Below are 19,018 nucleotides of genomic sequence, written 5' to 3'. Positions count from 1 at the left end.
AGCTAGCCTAAAATGGAAGGGTTTTATCAATATTACAGTTAAGACATGGACTAGTGAATTTGTTCAGCCAAACATACCTACCATCTAGACTAATGGATTTATGGATAGAATAACAGGATATAATGTGCCTGAATGTAAAATGATAGACTTGGCATATATTCAAGAAGTATATGTTATTTCTGTTAAGGTCCAATAGTTTAGAATTTAATTAATTAAGTCACCAGGTATAACTCCATAACACAAGACCACTTTATAAAGGTGTTTATTACGCAGGAAAAAGTTTAACTGGAGATGGCAAGTAGCCTGAAATATGGATAATACATTACAGAAACTCTTTATAATAACTGACATCAAAGCTCTTTCTTGCTAGTAACAAAAACAACACTTCAGATATAATTACAGAACTAATTTAATAACCTTGCTTCCTAACATTTTTGTCTGTGCTTCTCACGTTGTAACAGAAAGGCAGTCATCCAGAGAATCTAACAGTTGTTTTCAGGAGATCAACAGGTCTTGGGAAGATTTTCAGGTAGAGGAGTCCACGAGGTATTTTAAAGTACAATATAGCAGAGAGAGCCAAAGAGGCTTAGCTGCTAACATCCAGTACAGACTCACCCCATGACCGGAGCAGACTTTTCCATTAGAACCAATGGGACAGCTGCTTATGTTCAAGGACTGAATTGGCAGGCACTTTTTGTCCAGACACATCATGTGAGGGCCACACGGAGCTCCATCTTCCACATAACCTAAATCTGTATCATCATCTAGAAGAACATGAGCACCACTAGGAAAAATAAATTTTAAGATACTATTAGTATTATGACTAGAGTCTTTTGAAAATATTAAACATGTCAGTGTGGATACTAAAAACCTCAGAGCTTTCTCTCTTCCAAGCATACAGACAGAATGAGCAAAGTTATAGTCTTTCTGTCTGTCTGTAGCATTGAAAAAGTGTTCAGGTTGACAGACTAAAAAGAAATCTAGATAATGACTTAAATACTCAGAAAGGGTGCCTTACGGTTTTTTGTTTTTTTTTTAATCRAGTCTTTGATGAGCCAAGGGTATTTTTAATGCTGCAGAATGCTTTTGCTAGAAAATGCTAAACACTAACTTCCAATGGGGAAAGGAGTAACATTAAAAACAAAAAAAAATAAGGGAAATAACAGAAGAGTTAAAAACCATTGTTCACTCAGATTCTAACTACACAAGAGAGCATTCTTAGCATAACAGTAATGTTGCCAACGTCTTTAAAATACAAATCCAGTATTATGCATGACAGTAGACTACAACCACTTACATGTCCTTTAAGCAATCTGTAGCTTAACCTCTTATCCTGCCACAACTCTTCACCATGCCCTCCCCCCTCAGCCTTCACTTTCCCTAAAGCTATTTCTCTGAGAATATAATACTCAAAAAAATTACATTTAATATATGGATCTTTGGCAATTACAGACAACATTTATTCATTTATTTTTACAGAAAAGCCACAATGCTGAGCATTAAACTCTGGCCATGAAATTCTGCTCCTGGTCCAGAGTGTGAGATCAGGAGGGCAACMCACATTTCACATACTTCAAATATGGAGTATTAGTCTTTTTTTTCTTTTTCTTTTTTTTAATCAAAAGGAGAAATACCACTCAGAATAATCACTTTGCTTTAAGTTATTAGTTACTTAAAAATCATACCATTTTACATCTATCTCTATCATAATTTGATTGGGTTTGACAGAGAGAAATCAGCTTGGAACACTGCATTATTTTCTTTTACCTGCAGTCCACTATGCGCCCTTGGTGATAAAAAGAACTTGGGATAATTTCTCCTTGAACTTGACCAACTCGTGGAACTTTAGTAAGATTAGTACAGAGCAAAAAGCCACAGAAAACATCACTGTAAAATGAAAACATAAATCAAAAAGTTACTGGAGTAATATGAAGTAAACTTACAAAAAGAAAGACTGGTAATACTGCTTCTGGTCACAATTAATAATGTATTACCGTAAACTGGGTGATACATTTTCAATGTACAACTTTGGGAATAAAATATTATTTGGTGTACATAATAGTGGCAGCATCTGATGCTAACTAGCAAACATTAATGGCAAAGGCAGAAACAAGTAGCTGTTTAAACTGAGGTGCCAGTGCATCGTATTTACCTAATGTTGGCATAAACAAAAATGTACCTGTGCTCTAAATACAATATAATTAAAAGGAGCCAAACTGTACAAAATTTTGTCATACTAGACTATATTATGTTTCTCTCTGTAGTAGCTCAGACACTGTATGCTAATGTGGAGTTTGAATTTTTAATTGCATTTTATTCCCCTTGCAGAACAATTGAACCATAATGATACTCATTAATAGGCGGTGTGTGCGTCTGAATTTTGGTAAAGGGGCTATTTTATCTGCTGTTAATTTATATGTGCAATCTTTGATAGCAGGCAGCAGCTTAAAACTTACATTTCTTGCTCTAACTGTCCAAAGTCATACAAATAGCCAGAAACGGTATTTGTTAAAATTGCATRGATTATAAGTGGCTCTTCAGCTAGACCATTTTTGTGCATCTCTTAACTGACAAAGAAAGCTTTTCTGCAAATGAGGCTCACAATATATATGCCAGCAGAGCAATATTCTTTATATGAATACAAAGAATATCCATTAAAAACTTCTTTCCTTATGATCCTATCTTAAAATTTAGTCACGTAATATCCAAACAAAATATAATGCCATTTTGACAAACATCAAGTAGTTGAAGAAGAAACAAACCATTCAGAGACTGAATTTTTTTCATGCACACTACAAAATTAAAAACAGTAAATAAATCAGGAGAAATTTAAGTCTATTCATGAATGATCATTGACACAAAAAGGAAATTTGATCAAATATTCATCTAGTCATGATCATATGCAATGAATCAGCCATTTTCTCTATAGCATCCAAATGTCTTCTAAAGTCAGAGACGGCTGCTCTCTGGCCTAAAAAAAAGGTTGGAACAAACTTGAGATAACACAATCTGATATCAGTTCCAGGGCCGTTGCTGCAGGCAAAACCAGTGTGTGCACTTGCAGCCCAATTCGTCCCTACCAAATCTGAGGTGTCTGTAATATTGTGACCTGTGCGACTTTATGCTGCCCTGCCCCCAGCTCCTCTGAACGCATTAAACTGACAGTGTATCTATCTGAAAACTCAGATGTGGGAAGCTCTTTAGAACTGCACTGTTGAGTCAGCCATGGATTTTTCAGAGCTATGGAACATTTTTGAATTGGAAATCTTGTGAGGGAAAGAAGATTCAAGATGATGTAAAACAACTGTTGAAATGTTAATGAAAAAAGTAGGAAATATTAGACCATATTAATCTATTTTAAAAGGCAAATCATCTCTACAAAGCTGAACTTACTGCTTGCTACACTGAATCCATCGGTCTCCATCCTTCCCACAGTTTCCTTTTTTTGTGCCTTCTGTATTAAGCTTCTCGTAACAAAATTTGTCAGATCCTGAAGACTCTGTTGATGAAAAAAGGAAAAAGGAATGTACTATCCACTGATGACACAAGAACTACAAAAACTCATGGATTTTTTTTTGGCAATTCTCTATATGTTTTAACACAAAAAATTTAAATCTAAGCACAAGTGTATGTATACAGATGGTATTTTCCAGTGACTACAGTGGGAACCTAAGCAGATTGAACTGCTGGCACCTCCAGATGGCTTTTCAAAAATAATCCCTGATGTTCGATATTTGCTTTGGACTTTGCTAAAAGCAATCTCTATAGTGACAGTGTTATAGTCTCCATTTGACTATATCTCCGGTCTAATTTTGTTCACATTTAGTGAACACATTTCAGTTGCCCATAGATTTAATTTAGTTCTCTTCACTGCAGTTACTCCTGATCTGTACATCAGGAAACCAAAGATTTTTATATATGACATATGCCATGAGCACCTTCCTGACATTAACTTAGGATTTTATTTATCTATTTTTCAGGGAGTTCACAAAGAAAACAAGGTTGAACAGTCAGATTGTGATTTCTACTCCTAAAAAGGAGCACATGCAGACTTTCCAAACTGATAGATTTAAACCATAACTATTTACTAAGAAGCCAGTCTGATTTTTCAAAAGATAAATTAGAAAATAAATGAAGAAAAGCACCTGAATTATATAGAAGAAGATAAAATGTTAAAAGTAAATAAGAGTGGCTTCAGTAAAATGATTGTACAGAAGAAAATCCAGACAATTTAAAATATCTTATTGTGTAAGATAAAAAAGAAATTAGTCAACAAAAACAACTATTGCTTTTAAAATTATCAATACATGAGTGTGAGATACCAGCACATAGCTCAAATAAAAGCATCAAAAGACAAAGAAAACGTTTTCTCCATCCAATTTTACATTTATGTAGCATAAGAGGAACAATAAATGGTAAAACGACTCCCCCACCCCAAAGGAAGATCCTTCTGTCACAAATAGGCAGCATCCAGCAGTAGCCATTACATTTAGAAAAAGCACGCAAGAAAACATTACGTGCTAATGTACAGGACATCCTGAGAGTTCTGCTCTGCTGCACTATCTCAAAGTCATTACCTAGAGCATTTATCCCTTCTCAGCTGCAAGCAAAATTCATCACAAGTATAATTCTATTTTACTCCATACATCTGACCTTAAATTTGTACTGTGTATATTTAAATTCATACTAATGTACTAAGCTAGACCTGGGATTAACACAGGGTTTTTTCTTGGATATAGAATGATTTAGGAAAGTGAGGTAAGGCAGAACAGCTTTAGCATGAACCACAGCTGGGATAAGGAAATAAACAGAAAACCCCTCAACCTTTCCATTTTGAACTGTAAGAAAAAAAAATCCWGAAAATAAAATATTTTTTCCAGTAACATTAACTCAAAGTCACCAATATTTTGGTATGTTTACAACTTGAAATTTTATTTGGCAATCAAGCCACAGTTTCTCACTGCAATCTCTATTCCACTGAGCAGAAAATTTCAACTGAAAGTAGCAAGAACAAAAAATAAAAACACTAAAACTACAACCACCTAAAAATACAAAATAAAGGAGAGAATGAACTGGAAATAAAATATATTTAAGGTAGTTAAATTCAACCTACTAGATCCCCAGATATATTTGCACTGATTATCTCTTGTCTTGCATTCTCCATTATAGCAACGGCCCTAAACAAAACAGAACATGTTAAAAGAGATCTGAACATTGTTTCTCTTCTTTCTCCTCCCCCAGCACAAGTCTCATTTTGATTCTTCATCCACATAGTGGGATGTATAATAGCTTTCATGAATTGGGTAGTTGTCAAAACTAGAGGACACACATTGGCCCAGATTCTCAAAGTATTTTGGTGTCTAATACTTACTTAAATTTCAGCAGCTGCTTTATACTTCTCACTTACAGAGCTGTAAAGAGCTTATTAACATGCAGTGCAATAAAAGATCTACCTGTAAAATGTAAATATATCAAGCAGATTTTATTCAAACTAGAAATTTTTACTATTCATAGAGTGCACAATGCACAAACAGCATCCATGTCTGAAAGACCAAACTCATGAAGAAATATGGAAGATAGGGTGAAGAAAACCTACAAATTTTATTTGGTCAGTTTCTATTTGCTGATGTGCAGGGATTTTAAAACATTACATACCTGATTAGAATCACAGGCATATCCATCTTGTTTATGAAGATTTGGTGGACACTGAAAAAAAGTATATCTTTTTAATTGGGTATACAGTAATAATGCATCAAAGATCACATATGGAATTTTCAGGTTTTAGAAGACAAATACGCTACACAAAGTAGATAACATAATAAAGCAACCAAGACAACTAAAGGCCCTGAAATTTATAATTACTGCAGGAATCTTTGCAGCAGTTAATACAGATGGAAAAAACAAATATCCTTTCCTAAATGTGATCCTACCTAAGACGTGAGCCATGAAAAACAAGGTTTTATTCTAACTTTACTGCATATTCTTAATGGAAGGTAAGGAGGTGAGGCAAGATACAGGGCAGCACAAATGTGCTAAGTAACAGAGTATTCGGTAACTAGTGCTGGGACCACACTTGCTCTCCTGCGCAGCACTACCGCTGCATCCTTCCAGGTCCATCGAGAGAGCATGCAAGCGGTTAGTTGCAGCCTACCGCTCTGTTGCTGCCAGCTGCCAGAGCCGGGGCTTTTACGATCACGGTAACTGTTGCATTCTCTTGGCACGGAAGGTTTTTCAGTATGAACAAGACATTAGCTCCGGAAGCCCCAGATTACTAAAGGTAGGAACAGACTGGTTCCCAAAGCTGTTCTTCATCAGAAAGGGACTGGTTACGATTTTGAAAGGGGCTGCTGCTGCAATCTACCATATTAGCCAACAGCGAGTATAATTTCTCTAGCTTAAGAAACCCCTTCTCCCTCCCTTTGTGACAGATTTACAATAAAATCTCACCAATAGCTACATATCTGTAAGTGTGGATGTCTCAATGATAATTGAAAAAGAGATTACTGTTAATTTATTTTAATCTGTAATTACAATAAATGCCTAGAGAGAGCGCCACATGATCTAGCCTGAATCTTTTTTTTTTTCAAAGCTAAGAACCTGATGCAGTAGCAGGATTAGGATGACTGTAGCAGTTATGAAGTTCTTATACAATTTTGAAGCTAAATGCTCAATACTGAAAGGGAGCATATATTACCTAAAGAGTCAAAGTTTCTGTGAAAATGGTAGATGAACCAAACGATGACTATCTAAAAGAAYTCAAGTTACAATAGCCTTTTTTGCTGCTCTTTGTTACCTATACTTTCAAGTATTAGCCAAATGTTTTTGCATGAGAAATGCTTAAGATTCAAAACTCTAAAAATTATTATAAATCTGCATTCYCAAAAACATAACACTTCACTCCTAGTTATAATTGCCTACAATTTCGCCACTTATAAACTATTTTAATTCATACAATTATTGTTACTACATTTGAACCCATTCATGTTTGCAGCATACTCTTCGTATTTATGCTATGGACCACACAGAGTACATGAGGACATCTAACACAAATACTATATGGATACATGTAAAGAACCACAAGAGCTTTAAAAACCAAGCAAAATAATTTAAGTCATATTTTGAGTCCACTTAGATAATTTTTTTTCAGCTTATGACAGTTTATTTGTATGTTCAAAAAATTCCTTTAGGATGAAAAAAATAAATCTCCATAGTTATTGGCAGGTATATGAGTGCGCAGTTTGTTAGTCTGGATTTTTTTCTTAACTTGACATAAAATGAGTACTAACAAACTTCGCTAGTATAAACAGAGAAAGCCTCTGCGTACATACCTGGCCAGAATCTCCGGAGCAGAACTCTGCAATATCACATTCATTCACTGCATATCGACAGTCATAGCCTCGTGGGAAAAACTAGAAAATGAATAATACAGTTCAGGAGGATGAAGATTATGTGAAAACAAAATTCAAGGTTCCTGTTTGGAATGACTCCTCACGTTAATACTCTGTAAATACTGTTTTCACATATATTTGTCTTTTTTGCYTGGCTAACAACAGAACAAAACAATCTCAATAGTTATTTCAAAGTGTTTAGCAAGATTTCAGTTTCATAGTCTTTTAAAGGCTAAAATTGAAGTATATAATACTTTGAAAATTTAATGGAATTTTTTTTCATCTCCAATATTTAGAAAAACTGGTACACTTGAAAACAGAACTACAGTATAACATTCTTTATGAACAATGACACAAATACAAGAGCCATTTTCTACACGAATACATACCTAATCCAATCTATTATTCGCTTTATATTCCAGGTAGTAATCACATTATCATTTGGAATAACACAGTCTCAGTTTATTTAATCTATTCCTCTTCATTCTACATAAAACACACTACCTATAATGGGCTATACATGACTTCTACGGACAACTGAAAAGAGACAACAGATACATTCCAACAACACTCACAAGACATGATGTATTACAGCAGGGTCCATCACTACAGTGAGCTCCATTAGAAAGGGAGCACTTCTTACAACAGTCTGCATAGCATTCCTGAAGAAAATATTAAGGGATCTATTAGTTCTCCATTTTAAACAATTTGTCCTTCCCAATCTTTCCAAGAACTATCATGTATCAGCAGACAAGAGTCAGTTCAGCACTGAGGACTAGAAATCATCAGCTGGAAGAATCCTTTGCACTGCTCAAATATTAATCTAAAGGGAAAACAGTGATACATGCTATAGCAACAATCAAACAATATTCACATCTTCTGAAGCCTCATATAGGGCTGGAGTAGCCTGTCCACTGCACGCGTCTTAGTCAAATTGCATTAAATGCAGAAGAAAGATTATGAAAACTAATTATATATGTGATTATATTTAAATAGTCAAACAAAGATTCAAGMCTGAGGGGCAGATTTTGCAGAAAATTTCTTGGAATATTTCTACAAAAAAAGAAGAAAACAACAGGTTCTCTGTCTGAACACAGGCACATATCTCCAACGCACAGTTTAGGAAAGGGGTAACCACTTCTACAGTGTGATTCAAAAAATGCTGGGAACAGCTACATCTTTTCATCAGTATGAAAGGAAGACTATTCTGAGGATACGCTCTGTCTTTGCACTCATTTTCACTGTAAAAAATATTTTAACACAGTCCTCTAATCAAGCTGCTCCATAACAAAGGCAAAAAAGTTTATTTCRATAACCTTCCCCCCTCCCTTACCTACCATATAATTTATTATATTTTGTGAGAGAGACTTGTGGAATAATACATAAGAACTCTTTACTTGCCATTCGGAAACCGCAATCACATTCTTCTCCTGCTTCTACATACCCATTTCCACACTCAGTAGTTTCAAACAGCTGAAAGCAAAAGAACCCCACCACCAAAATAAGAATAAAAACAGTATGAATTGACTTTTTTTTTCCACACACAGCCCATCTCTGCAATGCTACTGAGTCACCCTCCCACAGAGAATATGTCCCTTGCTGCTGTGATAGAGAATTTAGCATGGTTTTCAAGTGCAACTAGTTAAAACTGTGCAGACATAAAAGATGCTCAGCTAAACCATGATTCCCAACCATCTTTGGGAAAATATTGATCTCAGAAAATGATACACCCAGAATTAAGAAAGTAATACTCTAGGGGATAACATTTGAACTTGGTTTCAATTCTACACACTCCCATTTCTTTAACAATTCCTTTTAAGAAACCAGTTGGTAATAAGATCTCTGGGATCTACACAGGCACCTATACTTGCTCATGCAATTAGCTACTGCCTATTCTAGTGTGACATATTTGCACATGAAAATAATTAACAGTAAGAAACATTACCAACAGGAAGTTCTGTGTGTCTTATCCTTAAGTTAAAGAGGGTAACACAACCATATATAAATACTGCTGCACAGTTATTTCTAGGGCCAGAGATATACAATTGAGATAAGTTTTACAGTTCAGGATGAAAGTTAAATGAGAAAAAATATATTCCCTCATTAATATTCAGGAAATTAGCTCTTCACWAGTTCTTCTTACTTCACAAGTGAGACTTCCTCCTCTGATGGAGGCAAGAAAGAAAACCTGAGTGCTAATCCAAGCATATATATATTTAATAAAATCAAAACTCTTGTCAGGCCCTAGCATTGGGCTAAAGATCTTAAGGTTGTATGCATTTTCTTAGGTTCTGCTGTTCTATGGGACAGTTAYTACATTATGCACGGAACCATCATAGTAGTTTTTAACAATTTTAATTACATTTCATTACTCATTTGCCAATTACAATGTTCAACTAGTTTCTTCCTATTTACAGTTTTGTCATTCAAATTTCCATTTTTCACCTCTCCGCTTGCTCTGTTCTAATTCTTGGGACACCTACTGTTAGTAACAATCTGATACTTTCTGCGACTGCTAAGCTCTACAAATTGAAAATAGTCAGAGAAGAGCTTAATTCATGCAAGGTCACTTTTAAAACTCTTCTTGCTCTCATCATTTCTCTGTCATTTTTTATAGAGAAAATCTATAATGGAATCTATATGGAATTAAATTTCTTTTTTTCACATGCAGTGAGCTATTTCATAAGCTTCTTCAGATTCCACACTAGTCTCACATAACATAATTTTGTTTAAAAGAAAATTAAGGATGATTTTTCAGACCTATCACAGAAATAATTTTGCAAAATCCTTGTCTGTTTTTGGTAATAGTTCTGTACTAAAACCCTGAAAGAATGAAGTCCAGGTCAACTGGGTTACTAGCTACAGAAACACAGTCATCACTTGAATATGGTTGAAAGTTCAAGTAAAGATGAGATCAGATAAATATACAGCTCGATGCACGTGAAACATGCGAGTAAACATGATGTTCTTTCTGTAAGGGCTTAATCGCAGTATAACTATTGAAAATCACCAAGATATGAAATGTAATATTTAAAAAGACAATATATACAACTTATAAACTTGGAGGGAATTCTTCTTAGGTACTTTTGAAAAAATGAGAAACAATAGTACCTAATCACAAATAAAGAAAATATTTTCCTCTTGTCACAAAAACTGCATACGTAATCAATAGTACCTACAGTTTGGGGTGCCAGAGGCAAAACTACAGTGAGGCAACACCCATATGTACTCTTCTTCACTAGCAATGTCAACATGATTCGAAAAAACTGTAACTTCATTTTTTCCTCTCTAAGCCATTGTTACTGCTATACTTCAGTGGAAACAGCAAGATCTCTTATTCTGAGCCTGAAATTCACTTCTCCATCAAGCAGACTTGATTATTTGACCTGTAGCTGACAAGACAACAGAAGGAGGTCAACCAGAGAGTTGGAAGGGGGAAAACCTCCAAACCCCCGGAACAAAAAACACAGAAATTCCTATAGCATTATCAGATAGTAATCAGGAACCTCTAAACATTCATACCTGTCAAAGTCTAATTAAAAGGTTATAATTAAAAATAGGATTAAGATGACTGCATAACACAACTACATTTTGTTTACCTAACGGCTAAATACACTATTTTGCACCTTACCTCCCGGCCTCCAAATAACAGGATTCAAAAACATGTATTTTTATTTTCAAAAGGGATAAATAGTCCTTGAACTTCAAAGTTGTGAAACATTAACACAAATAACAGACATATAGAGGTAATTCAACCATTCTCCTGGGAACATTTTCACTGAAGTAAACCAGATTTTTATTTTGTGTGCAGTCAATTTGGCAACTCGTTCACTTTACCTTGCTAAATAACCACCACCCTATTTTAATGACACAAAATCAAACTGTTTTTCTGTCTCGCTACTTATTCTCTTTTGCAGTTACATATACAAGCCGAGATTGCTAACAACCTACCCTGGGAAAAAGCACAGTAACAAGCAAAATTTTTTAGCCAGTTTTGTAAGGTGGTGATCTCCCAAAGGATACAGCACAGTAAACAGAACAACTTAACAGTCTCATGGCATTAAATTCTACAAGGACATCAAGTCTGGTATCATCATTAGATAGAATATTAACACCTTGGATTGATCTTACATTGCAAAAAGAGCCACATGGAATATTTTTACAGTAATCAGCTTTAAACGGATGCCACGCTACTACTGCCTTAGTTAGAAAAAGTTGTGAGTTATAAAACTTACAGGTTTTAAAGGAAAAAAACACAATGGATGGTACAAGGAAACAGTTATAAATTACAAAGCTTATTAGCTGTAGACTTGAAATTAAATGAAGTTAAGTTGGATAATAACCACAGGCTGTTAAAGTTTATATGAAGTAAGTTATTGATTTCTAATGGTAATTGGCATTCTTCTCAACACCCTCATGCACAAAGTCCGAGAACTGAGTGGACATGGAGCATTCGCTATGACCTCACCTCCGGATTTATTTTGTGCTACTTCCAGCTTAATAAGTAGTGTATTCATGCTGAATGGGGCTGTGTCTAGCTGTGTGAATCAAACTGCAAGATTTGTCATTATTTGAGCCTAAAGAATTGATGGAATGCAAGTCACATGACTCCCCTTAAAATTACTTTAAAATGTTATTACTCTGCCTGGGAAAGAACATTCAGCTAATTACAAATAACCTCAAGAAAATCTATAATTCCCACACAGACGTTTGAATAAATCAGACAGGAGTTAGTGAAATGATTTCATTTTCATTATAATGGAAGCAGAGGACGTCACTGCCAACACATTTATTACCTTTGTTGGCCTGTTGAAAAGACAAGCACCTCCCCCACGAAGCAAAAATTCTTTGTATTCTGCAATGCTGCACTTGGAGAACTTCCTGGAATGGTATACCCTAAAATGGCAAAGAATCAACTGAGTAAATGCCTTGAAACACCAACAATTACTAGAAGGGGGAGGAAGGGGTCACAACACTTTTCTAATACTGTAAATCCCAGTTTCTTACAACCACTATGCGCAACAGTATGTCAGTTCAGTCTTATATCTCAAAAATAAAAGCAAACAAAAAAGTTTTAAAAGATTTTGCATTTTTTGTTGTATGGATCTATGATGTAGTGAAAATGTAGTCTTCTAATCTTCCCAATATATGTGAAACTACATTATCATAACAGTTGCTATGCACCTTCTTGACTGTATAATCCAATGTTTTATTGGGTTTACCTTTGCTGCAGCTTCAGTTTAAATGATGGATTACATTCCAGATCCCTGATTGCATGCCAGGGTTTCAAAACTGTTCAAGTCATCTGTTAATAGGGTTAATTTTTAATCTAAAAGTATTTGTAATCAAAAAAACAGCTGTACAGTGTCAGACTACAAATACACTTTGCCCATATTCCATCTCTGACTATGGCTCAGAAAATACAGCCAGGGAAAAGCAGAGAACAGAGCACTGCATTACTACTTGCAGAATATTCTTCCCACTTTCAACAATTTTCAGCTCAAGGACTTTCTCTGGAAGCCTTGTTCTGCCTTATTTAATAATCTTCATTGTATTTTTCTTCCATGAGTTTGTCCAGTCTCCTTAAATATCTACAAGATGCCATAGCAAGGAGTTTCACAGCTTAGTTAAAGATTGGTAGAAGAACAATTTCATCATCTATGTTCTGCCACCTATTTGCTAGTTTCATTTCATGTTTCCCTAGTTCTTACACTGGAAGAGACAGTGATCATTTCCTATGCCGTTCGTGATGTTACGGACTTCTCTCATATTCCCTCTTACTCATCTCTTTCCCAGCCTGATGAAACCTTGTTTTATTAGTCATTTCTCACATAGAAACTGTCCAATGCCTTTGAGGAACCTTTTTGACTTTTTATGTAGGTTTTCCGATTTTATTAAGCTTGTTTTAAGATTTGGGAATCAGAACAGCTCATGCTATTAAAGATGGGGGCAATCAGTGCCATAATAATGTTCTCCATTTTGTTCTCTATTCCCTTCCCAACAGCTCCTAACATTTGATTTGTTTGACTGCTGCTGAGCTGACATTTTTCCCATAGAATTATTCTATTACAACTACAAAATCCACTTCCTGGATATTAAAAAAAAAAAAAAAAAAAAGTATTGCGTTCATGAGGTGGCTGCTGGCAATTACAAGTCTATGGGAAAGGATATGGGAAAGGATCGATTAAGCCACACAATAATTCTACTGAAGTGACCAATTTCCAAGTATCTCATATGAAGAGAGTAAGCTCCTTCTGTCTTATTTACAATTAATTCTTGCGAGGACTTTTGCGCAAATGAGGGAGCTTTCACAGTGACCACGAGTTCTCACAGGAAAAGACTCAATTAAAGACTCAAAAACCTATGTTTCAGAAGCTATCCTTTTCTAACCAGTTGCTTACAGTGGAGAAAAGAATCTTTGGCAGCATATGTGGGTAGAAGGCAAGGAAACCACATCTGCTCCCATAAAGATATGCTTTACCCTCAGAATTCACTGACCATTTAGCCAAAGACTGAGAGCACTTGCTGAAATCAGGAAAGAATTCAGCTTTCTACTTCTATTCACTGGAACAGAAGTAGATCTGATGTCGATGCCCACTCAAAATTTGAACTTTGAGGTCACTGGAAAAAAATTTAATTCAAATTTGGGAGGGAAATGGAAATATCACTTACCAAAACTGTATTATAATACTTTTCAGCTGCATATAAAAAGTATAACTAGATTTATCTTATGAAAATGTATTTTCTTTACTTTTGAATCACTGTAAACATTCATAGCATTAGTGATAACACTGCATTGAACATCAAAATTGTAAGCTCTGTGTGAATATCTTACTAAAATGGGAATAGCAGAGGGGGTGAATTGCTGAAATCAATGACCTATACATTTGGGTTGTTCCAATTGCCTTTAGTTTTTCATTTATTAGTACTAAAACACATGGATAAAATCCAATACGTAAATACTTATATCATAATGTAAATTATGAACTCATTTCAGAGCCCTCAAATTACTGATAATTATTACATACCCTGTTTCCTCCATGATGCAACCACCCCAGGATTCAGTGCAGTCACACTCTTCTCAGACAAGACCAAAATACAATAGAAAAGGAAAGCAGTTATAAAAACGCTTACAATAAGTATAAAGTAATTGCTATAAAAATGGACCTTAACTAATTATACACAGGTTATATGGTTGCTTGCCTGTACAGAATCTAGCCCTAAAAATGAACAGAGCCCACTTGAAGGGATGCTAATACACTTGCAATAAATGTGGTCCTTGCATGTTTTGACTCAAGTTTCAGGCAGTATAGAAGGCTAAAGATAGATTTAAAATGTTCGTATTTCCTCTGTGACACACCTTCTTCCCTAAAATGAGCACAGAACACCCTGAAGGAGATTTATTACTGAATAGGCCACTTTTTTCCCCCATGGCATTAGATTCTTAGTAGTAATATGTAAATCAGCCAATCAAACAGGCATTAAAAAAGCAGTTGAGTGAAAGTGAATTTACAGTTTACTTACAGCTACAGCATGCAAGTCAACAGTGACAGAATTCATAAAATAAAAACAAATGAGCAATATCTTATGGTCAGTAAAACAACAGTTATAAGCTATTCATAAAAATCATTTACTAAAACAAGGAATATCTTAAACAAAGATTCTGTATCCTGGTTACTACAGCAAATCCATACTGTTTCACAATAACAAGCATTCACAAATTATTTATATGATTATTTCTCTACCTAGGTCATTCAGTAATCTTTCTCTATAAAAGGCATCCAAATAAGGAAACTAATGTAGCATTTTTAACAACCCCCACTTACAGTTAAAAGAAAAAAAAAAGTGATTTCCAAATTATATGAACTCTGTTTTACCCATAATCAGAAATCAGTGACACAGAAAATACTTCAACAATTTCCAAGTTTATACTGTCCAGAAGCGATGCTTTATAAAACAGTATTTCTTAAGCCTTTCCACACTACTTTCTAATTAACAGATCTCTTAAGCGAGTCCAATAAAGTCAGTATTACCATTGACATTTTTACTGAAGAAGCAAAAGGACAAAGTGGCAAATCTGCTTACAAGATATGAATGGAAAAAAACCCACCGATTTTGTTTAGTCTGAAAAAGGGCTTTTGAAGCAGTTTTGTACCTACACCCTGCGTTAAGGCTACATCAGCCTGGTTTTCTGAAGCAGYAAGATACAAGTTGAGCTAATGTCACCCTCTAGGTTACAGCTTCTTGCTGTTTCTTCAATTATAAATTAGGGGGGGGTTTTTAATTAAAAAAAAGAAGTYAGTGATAGTTCTACATTATAGATTCTGTTATGATAGATAATGAATTCTGAGTTAAATTAATGATGTTTCTGCATTATACCTATGTCATTTATAAATCTAACCTCCTGACTCAGAACATCAGAGTCATTGCAAAATGAGTCCTAAACTGGTGGGTCTTACCTTGGTTAAACTCAAATTCTATTACTTTTTTTTTTATATATCCAAAAGTAGCATTTCTTATTCTACATTTGCAGCTAGTTTAGTATCTATTTCAAAATATTACAAAGGAACAGTCTCTATATTTAGCCAAAAAGGAGGACAAAAGACTCCATGTCCATGTACATACTCGGTTTCCTGGCTGCTGGCTCCCACTGTATTCCAAGGTTCTGAGCAAGACTTTGTGCCAATTCCTGTGCCATGGCCAAAGGGAGGCCATACTGCATTTCAAGAGGAGAGCAATTTAAAAAGGGGGGGGGGGGAGGAAAGTAAGTTATCATAATGAATACTACACCAGCTCATTTTGGCTTACAACGTATTCACTACTTCAAAGTAATTTTGTCCAGCCAATCACAATTCTGTGTGTATATAAAGAAAATAACAACAATGAAATACTTAATGGAAGAAATCTTCCCCTCTTATTCTGAGTGAATCCCTCTCCACTGGTTGATTTGCACAGAAGAGTGTTTGATATATATGTAAGATAGTTTTCATATAGTACGATTAAGCCACGCCATAACAACAGACTTTCACTATAGATTTAAAACCGGGTTGAGAAAAAAAAATTAATCTAAACAAAGGTACCAAATTTTTCTAGCTTTACTGTCAAAAAAAAAAAAAGAATAGTGAAAACTACATATTATCAACACCTCAGAAGATCAATCCTCTTACAGTGACAACGTTGGCTGTGACAACGTCAACTTTTCAATATGCTAGTGATGCTTTTAAGTTATCTTTATAGCCCTGAGCACTGAAATATATAAACACTGAGGTTATAATATACAGTTCCTACTTTATTTCATTTTAGTGGTGAAAAGAATTACCTCATTCACTCCTACTCCTCTGGTCACAGAACAAACCCCTCCAAAGTAACTTAAGCTGCTCCTTTTGTAATGAAATGTCACATTCCTTATGAACAAATAAAAATAAAGAAAATATAGCAAATTGACACTGGACACCAAGAGCTTCCTGAAAGATCAAACTTCCACACATGGTACAGTAAATTACATGCACATTAATCCCCATCTAACATCAAAAGTTATTGTATGTTTACAAACAGAACACAGACGCCAAAGGAGTTAATTAGACACAACCTTCAACAAAAATACTGTTTATGTTGTAAGGTCAGTATCAATCTCAATCTACAAATAAACCAAGCAGAAAAAACAAGTGTACCAGATTCKTAAGAAAATGCAATTATAATATTTCCGCTAAAGAGATAACAATGAATATGTTCCAATTTATAATCTGTCAAGAAGGAATTCTGTACTGAAACGTATCTAATCAGTGTTGAACATTTCTGAAATTGTGTTCTTAAGCCAAAATGATTCAGTTTTTTGTTTCAACTCCAAATTAAGACAGATAAGTATACCTAAGGGGAAAGTAATTTAATATTGTTTTTTTTTACCCTTCCTCTCTTCATTTTCCATTAATCGTTGTGCTTTTGTTTTTGAACAGTTGTTATACCATGTAACAATTACCTTTAAATACATTTATTTTTAAAAATCAGCTAAGCTCCAAATAATTTAGTTGTGTGAATTAATATAATTTGCAAGATATAAATTATTTTATAAAATGTCTTTAAACAATTATGAATGATACATACTTTAATTTCATAATCATTAGAACAAATMTACACAGCCTTGGGCTTACCTATCAGATGACCCTGGCAGCCTTTGAAAATGAAATCATCTTGTAATAGCAGAATCAGTCTCCCCCTGTCCCCCCTTTTTTTTAAATGGAAGGATAATCCAGACAGGTATATTTTTTAGTTTTCAGAAGCAGCCTGACAGCCATCAGAACTTTTGAATTGCAGCCTTACCATACTAAATACTTAAAGCTAATGCTTTTGAAGATTAATGCTTCAAAATAGACAGAATCACAGAATGGTTGAGGTTGGAAGAGACCTCTGGAGACTGCCTAGTCCAACCCCCCTGCTAAAAGCAGGGTCAGCTAGAGCAGGCTGCCCAGGACTGTGTCCCATCAGGTTTTGAATATCTCCAAGGATGGAGACTTCACAACCTCTCTGGGCAACCTGTTTCAGTGTTTGACCACCCTCACAGTGAAAATTTTTTTTTCATGTTTAAACGCATTTCTTTTATTTGAGTTTCTGCCCATTGACTCTTGTCCTGTCACAGGATACTATGGAGAAGAGTTTGGCTCCACCCTCTTTACTCTCCCTCCCATCATATTTATACACACTGATGAAATCCCCCCTGAACCTTCTCTTCTCCAGACTGAACAGTCCCGGCTCTCTCATCCTCTCCTCACATGAGAGCTGCTCCAGTCTTTTAACCATCTTTGCGGCCCTTTGCTGGACTTAGCCCACTATGTCCATGTCTCTCTTGAACTTGGGAGCCCAGCACTGGACACAGCACTCCAGATGTGTCTCACCAGTGCTGAGTAGAAAGGAAGGATCACCTCCCTCGACCTGCTGGTGACATTCCTCCTAATGCAGCCCAGGATACCTCACTAACCCAAAACAGAATGTGAGATCTGTAAAATTAAATATTCTTTAGATGTTGTTATTTGGTCAGATTTGGTTAGCATATGATTGCAATTATATCTGATTCTCAGTTTTTGCTGGATCCATTTAATAAAAGTGGCTGCTCATAACAATCTTACTTCTACTTTTTTATTGTGAAGAATACTAGTATTCCAAAACATTGTGAAGAGACCTGGGTTTGATTAATTTTCTTGTAATTTTTGAACATGATAAACAGCAAAAGGAGTAAAACTGACAATCTACCACCCTGCAGCCATATGCTGGRATCTCATTAGATGCACCAAGTTACCTCTAGTAAGTTCAGGCCCAGCATTGAACTGTTATCCTTTCCAGATTTGTTTTTATTCAGGACACCTTCATCTTTCATTCCAGACAGCTGGATAGCTGTGATTTCGCCTTGTTTGGAACCTCATCCTGCAGTTCCACTGATTTTTATTTAATATATTCTTTTCTCAGAGATTATTTTATAAAATAACACTTAAYGATCTGAGAATTCAGTTATACAAACATGAATAAATTCGGGCAAGATTCCTGTAGCGCTCTTCAATCACTTCTCTTTGTTAAAAAAGGAGAAATATACTTTATGTTACAAAAGAATCTTACTTCATAACCATGTAACACTGAGAGAT

The 19,018-nt window shown here is 35.2% G+C and overlaps 1 protein-coding gene across 21 annotated transcripts in view; it reads right to left on the bottom strand.

The window, feature by feature from the left end:
• Positions 1 to 19,018, bottom strand: part of ADAM23 (ADAM metallopeptidase domain 23) — a 115,346-nt gene that overhangs the window by 26,601 nt on the left and 69,727 nt on the right. For 20 of the 21 annotated variants that reach the window (XR_003257429.1, XR_003257414.1, XR_003257431.1 and 17 more), the window contains 12 exons: positions 16,708 to 16,792; positions 16,014 to 16,104; positions 14,417 to 14,465; positions 12,185 to 12,284; positions 8,790 to 8,861; positions 7,964 to 8,050; positions 7,329 to 7,409; positions 5,656 to 5,706; positions 5,114 to 5,177; positions 3,394 to 3,499; positions 1,768 to 1,887; positions 616 to 784 (listed from right to left, as the gene is read on the bottom strand). Coding sequence is in view for 17 of the 21 variants with exons in the window: in XM_026089362.1 (XP_025945147.1) it covers positions 616 to 784; positions 1,768 to 1,887; positions 3,394 to 3,499; positions 5,114 to 5,177; positions 5,656 to 5,706; positions 7,329 to 7,409; positions 7,964 to 8,050; positions 8,790 to 8,861; positions 12,185 to 12,284; positions 14,417 to 14,465; positions 16,014 to 16,104; positions 16,708 to 16,792 (1,075 nt within the window). In the remaining 4 variants the exon portion in view is untranslated. The remainder of the gene's footprint in view (positions 1 to 615; positions 785 to 1,767; positions 1,888 to 3,393; positions 3,500 to 5,113; positions 5,178 to 5,655; positions 5,707 to 7,328; positions 7,410 to 7,963; positions 8,051 to 8,789; positions 8,862 to 12,184; positions 12,285 to 14,416; positions 14,466 to 16,013; positions 16,105 to 16,707; positions 16,793 to 19,018) is intronic. The other variant, XM_026089429.1, reaches the window with a different exon arrangement.

Source organism: Apteryx rowi, unplaced genomic scaffold (assembly GCF_003343035.1).
Source record: "Apteryx rowi isolate R43461 unplaced genomic scaffold, aptRow1 scaffold_12, whole genome shotgun sequence".
NCBI classification, from domain to species: domain Eukaryota; kingdom Metazoa; phylum Chordata; class Aves; order Apterygiformes; family Apterygidae; genus Apteryx; species Apteryx rowi.
The sequence above is the reverse complement of the archived record's forward strand: the minus strand, read 5'-3'. Positions and strand labels throughout refer to the sequence as shown.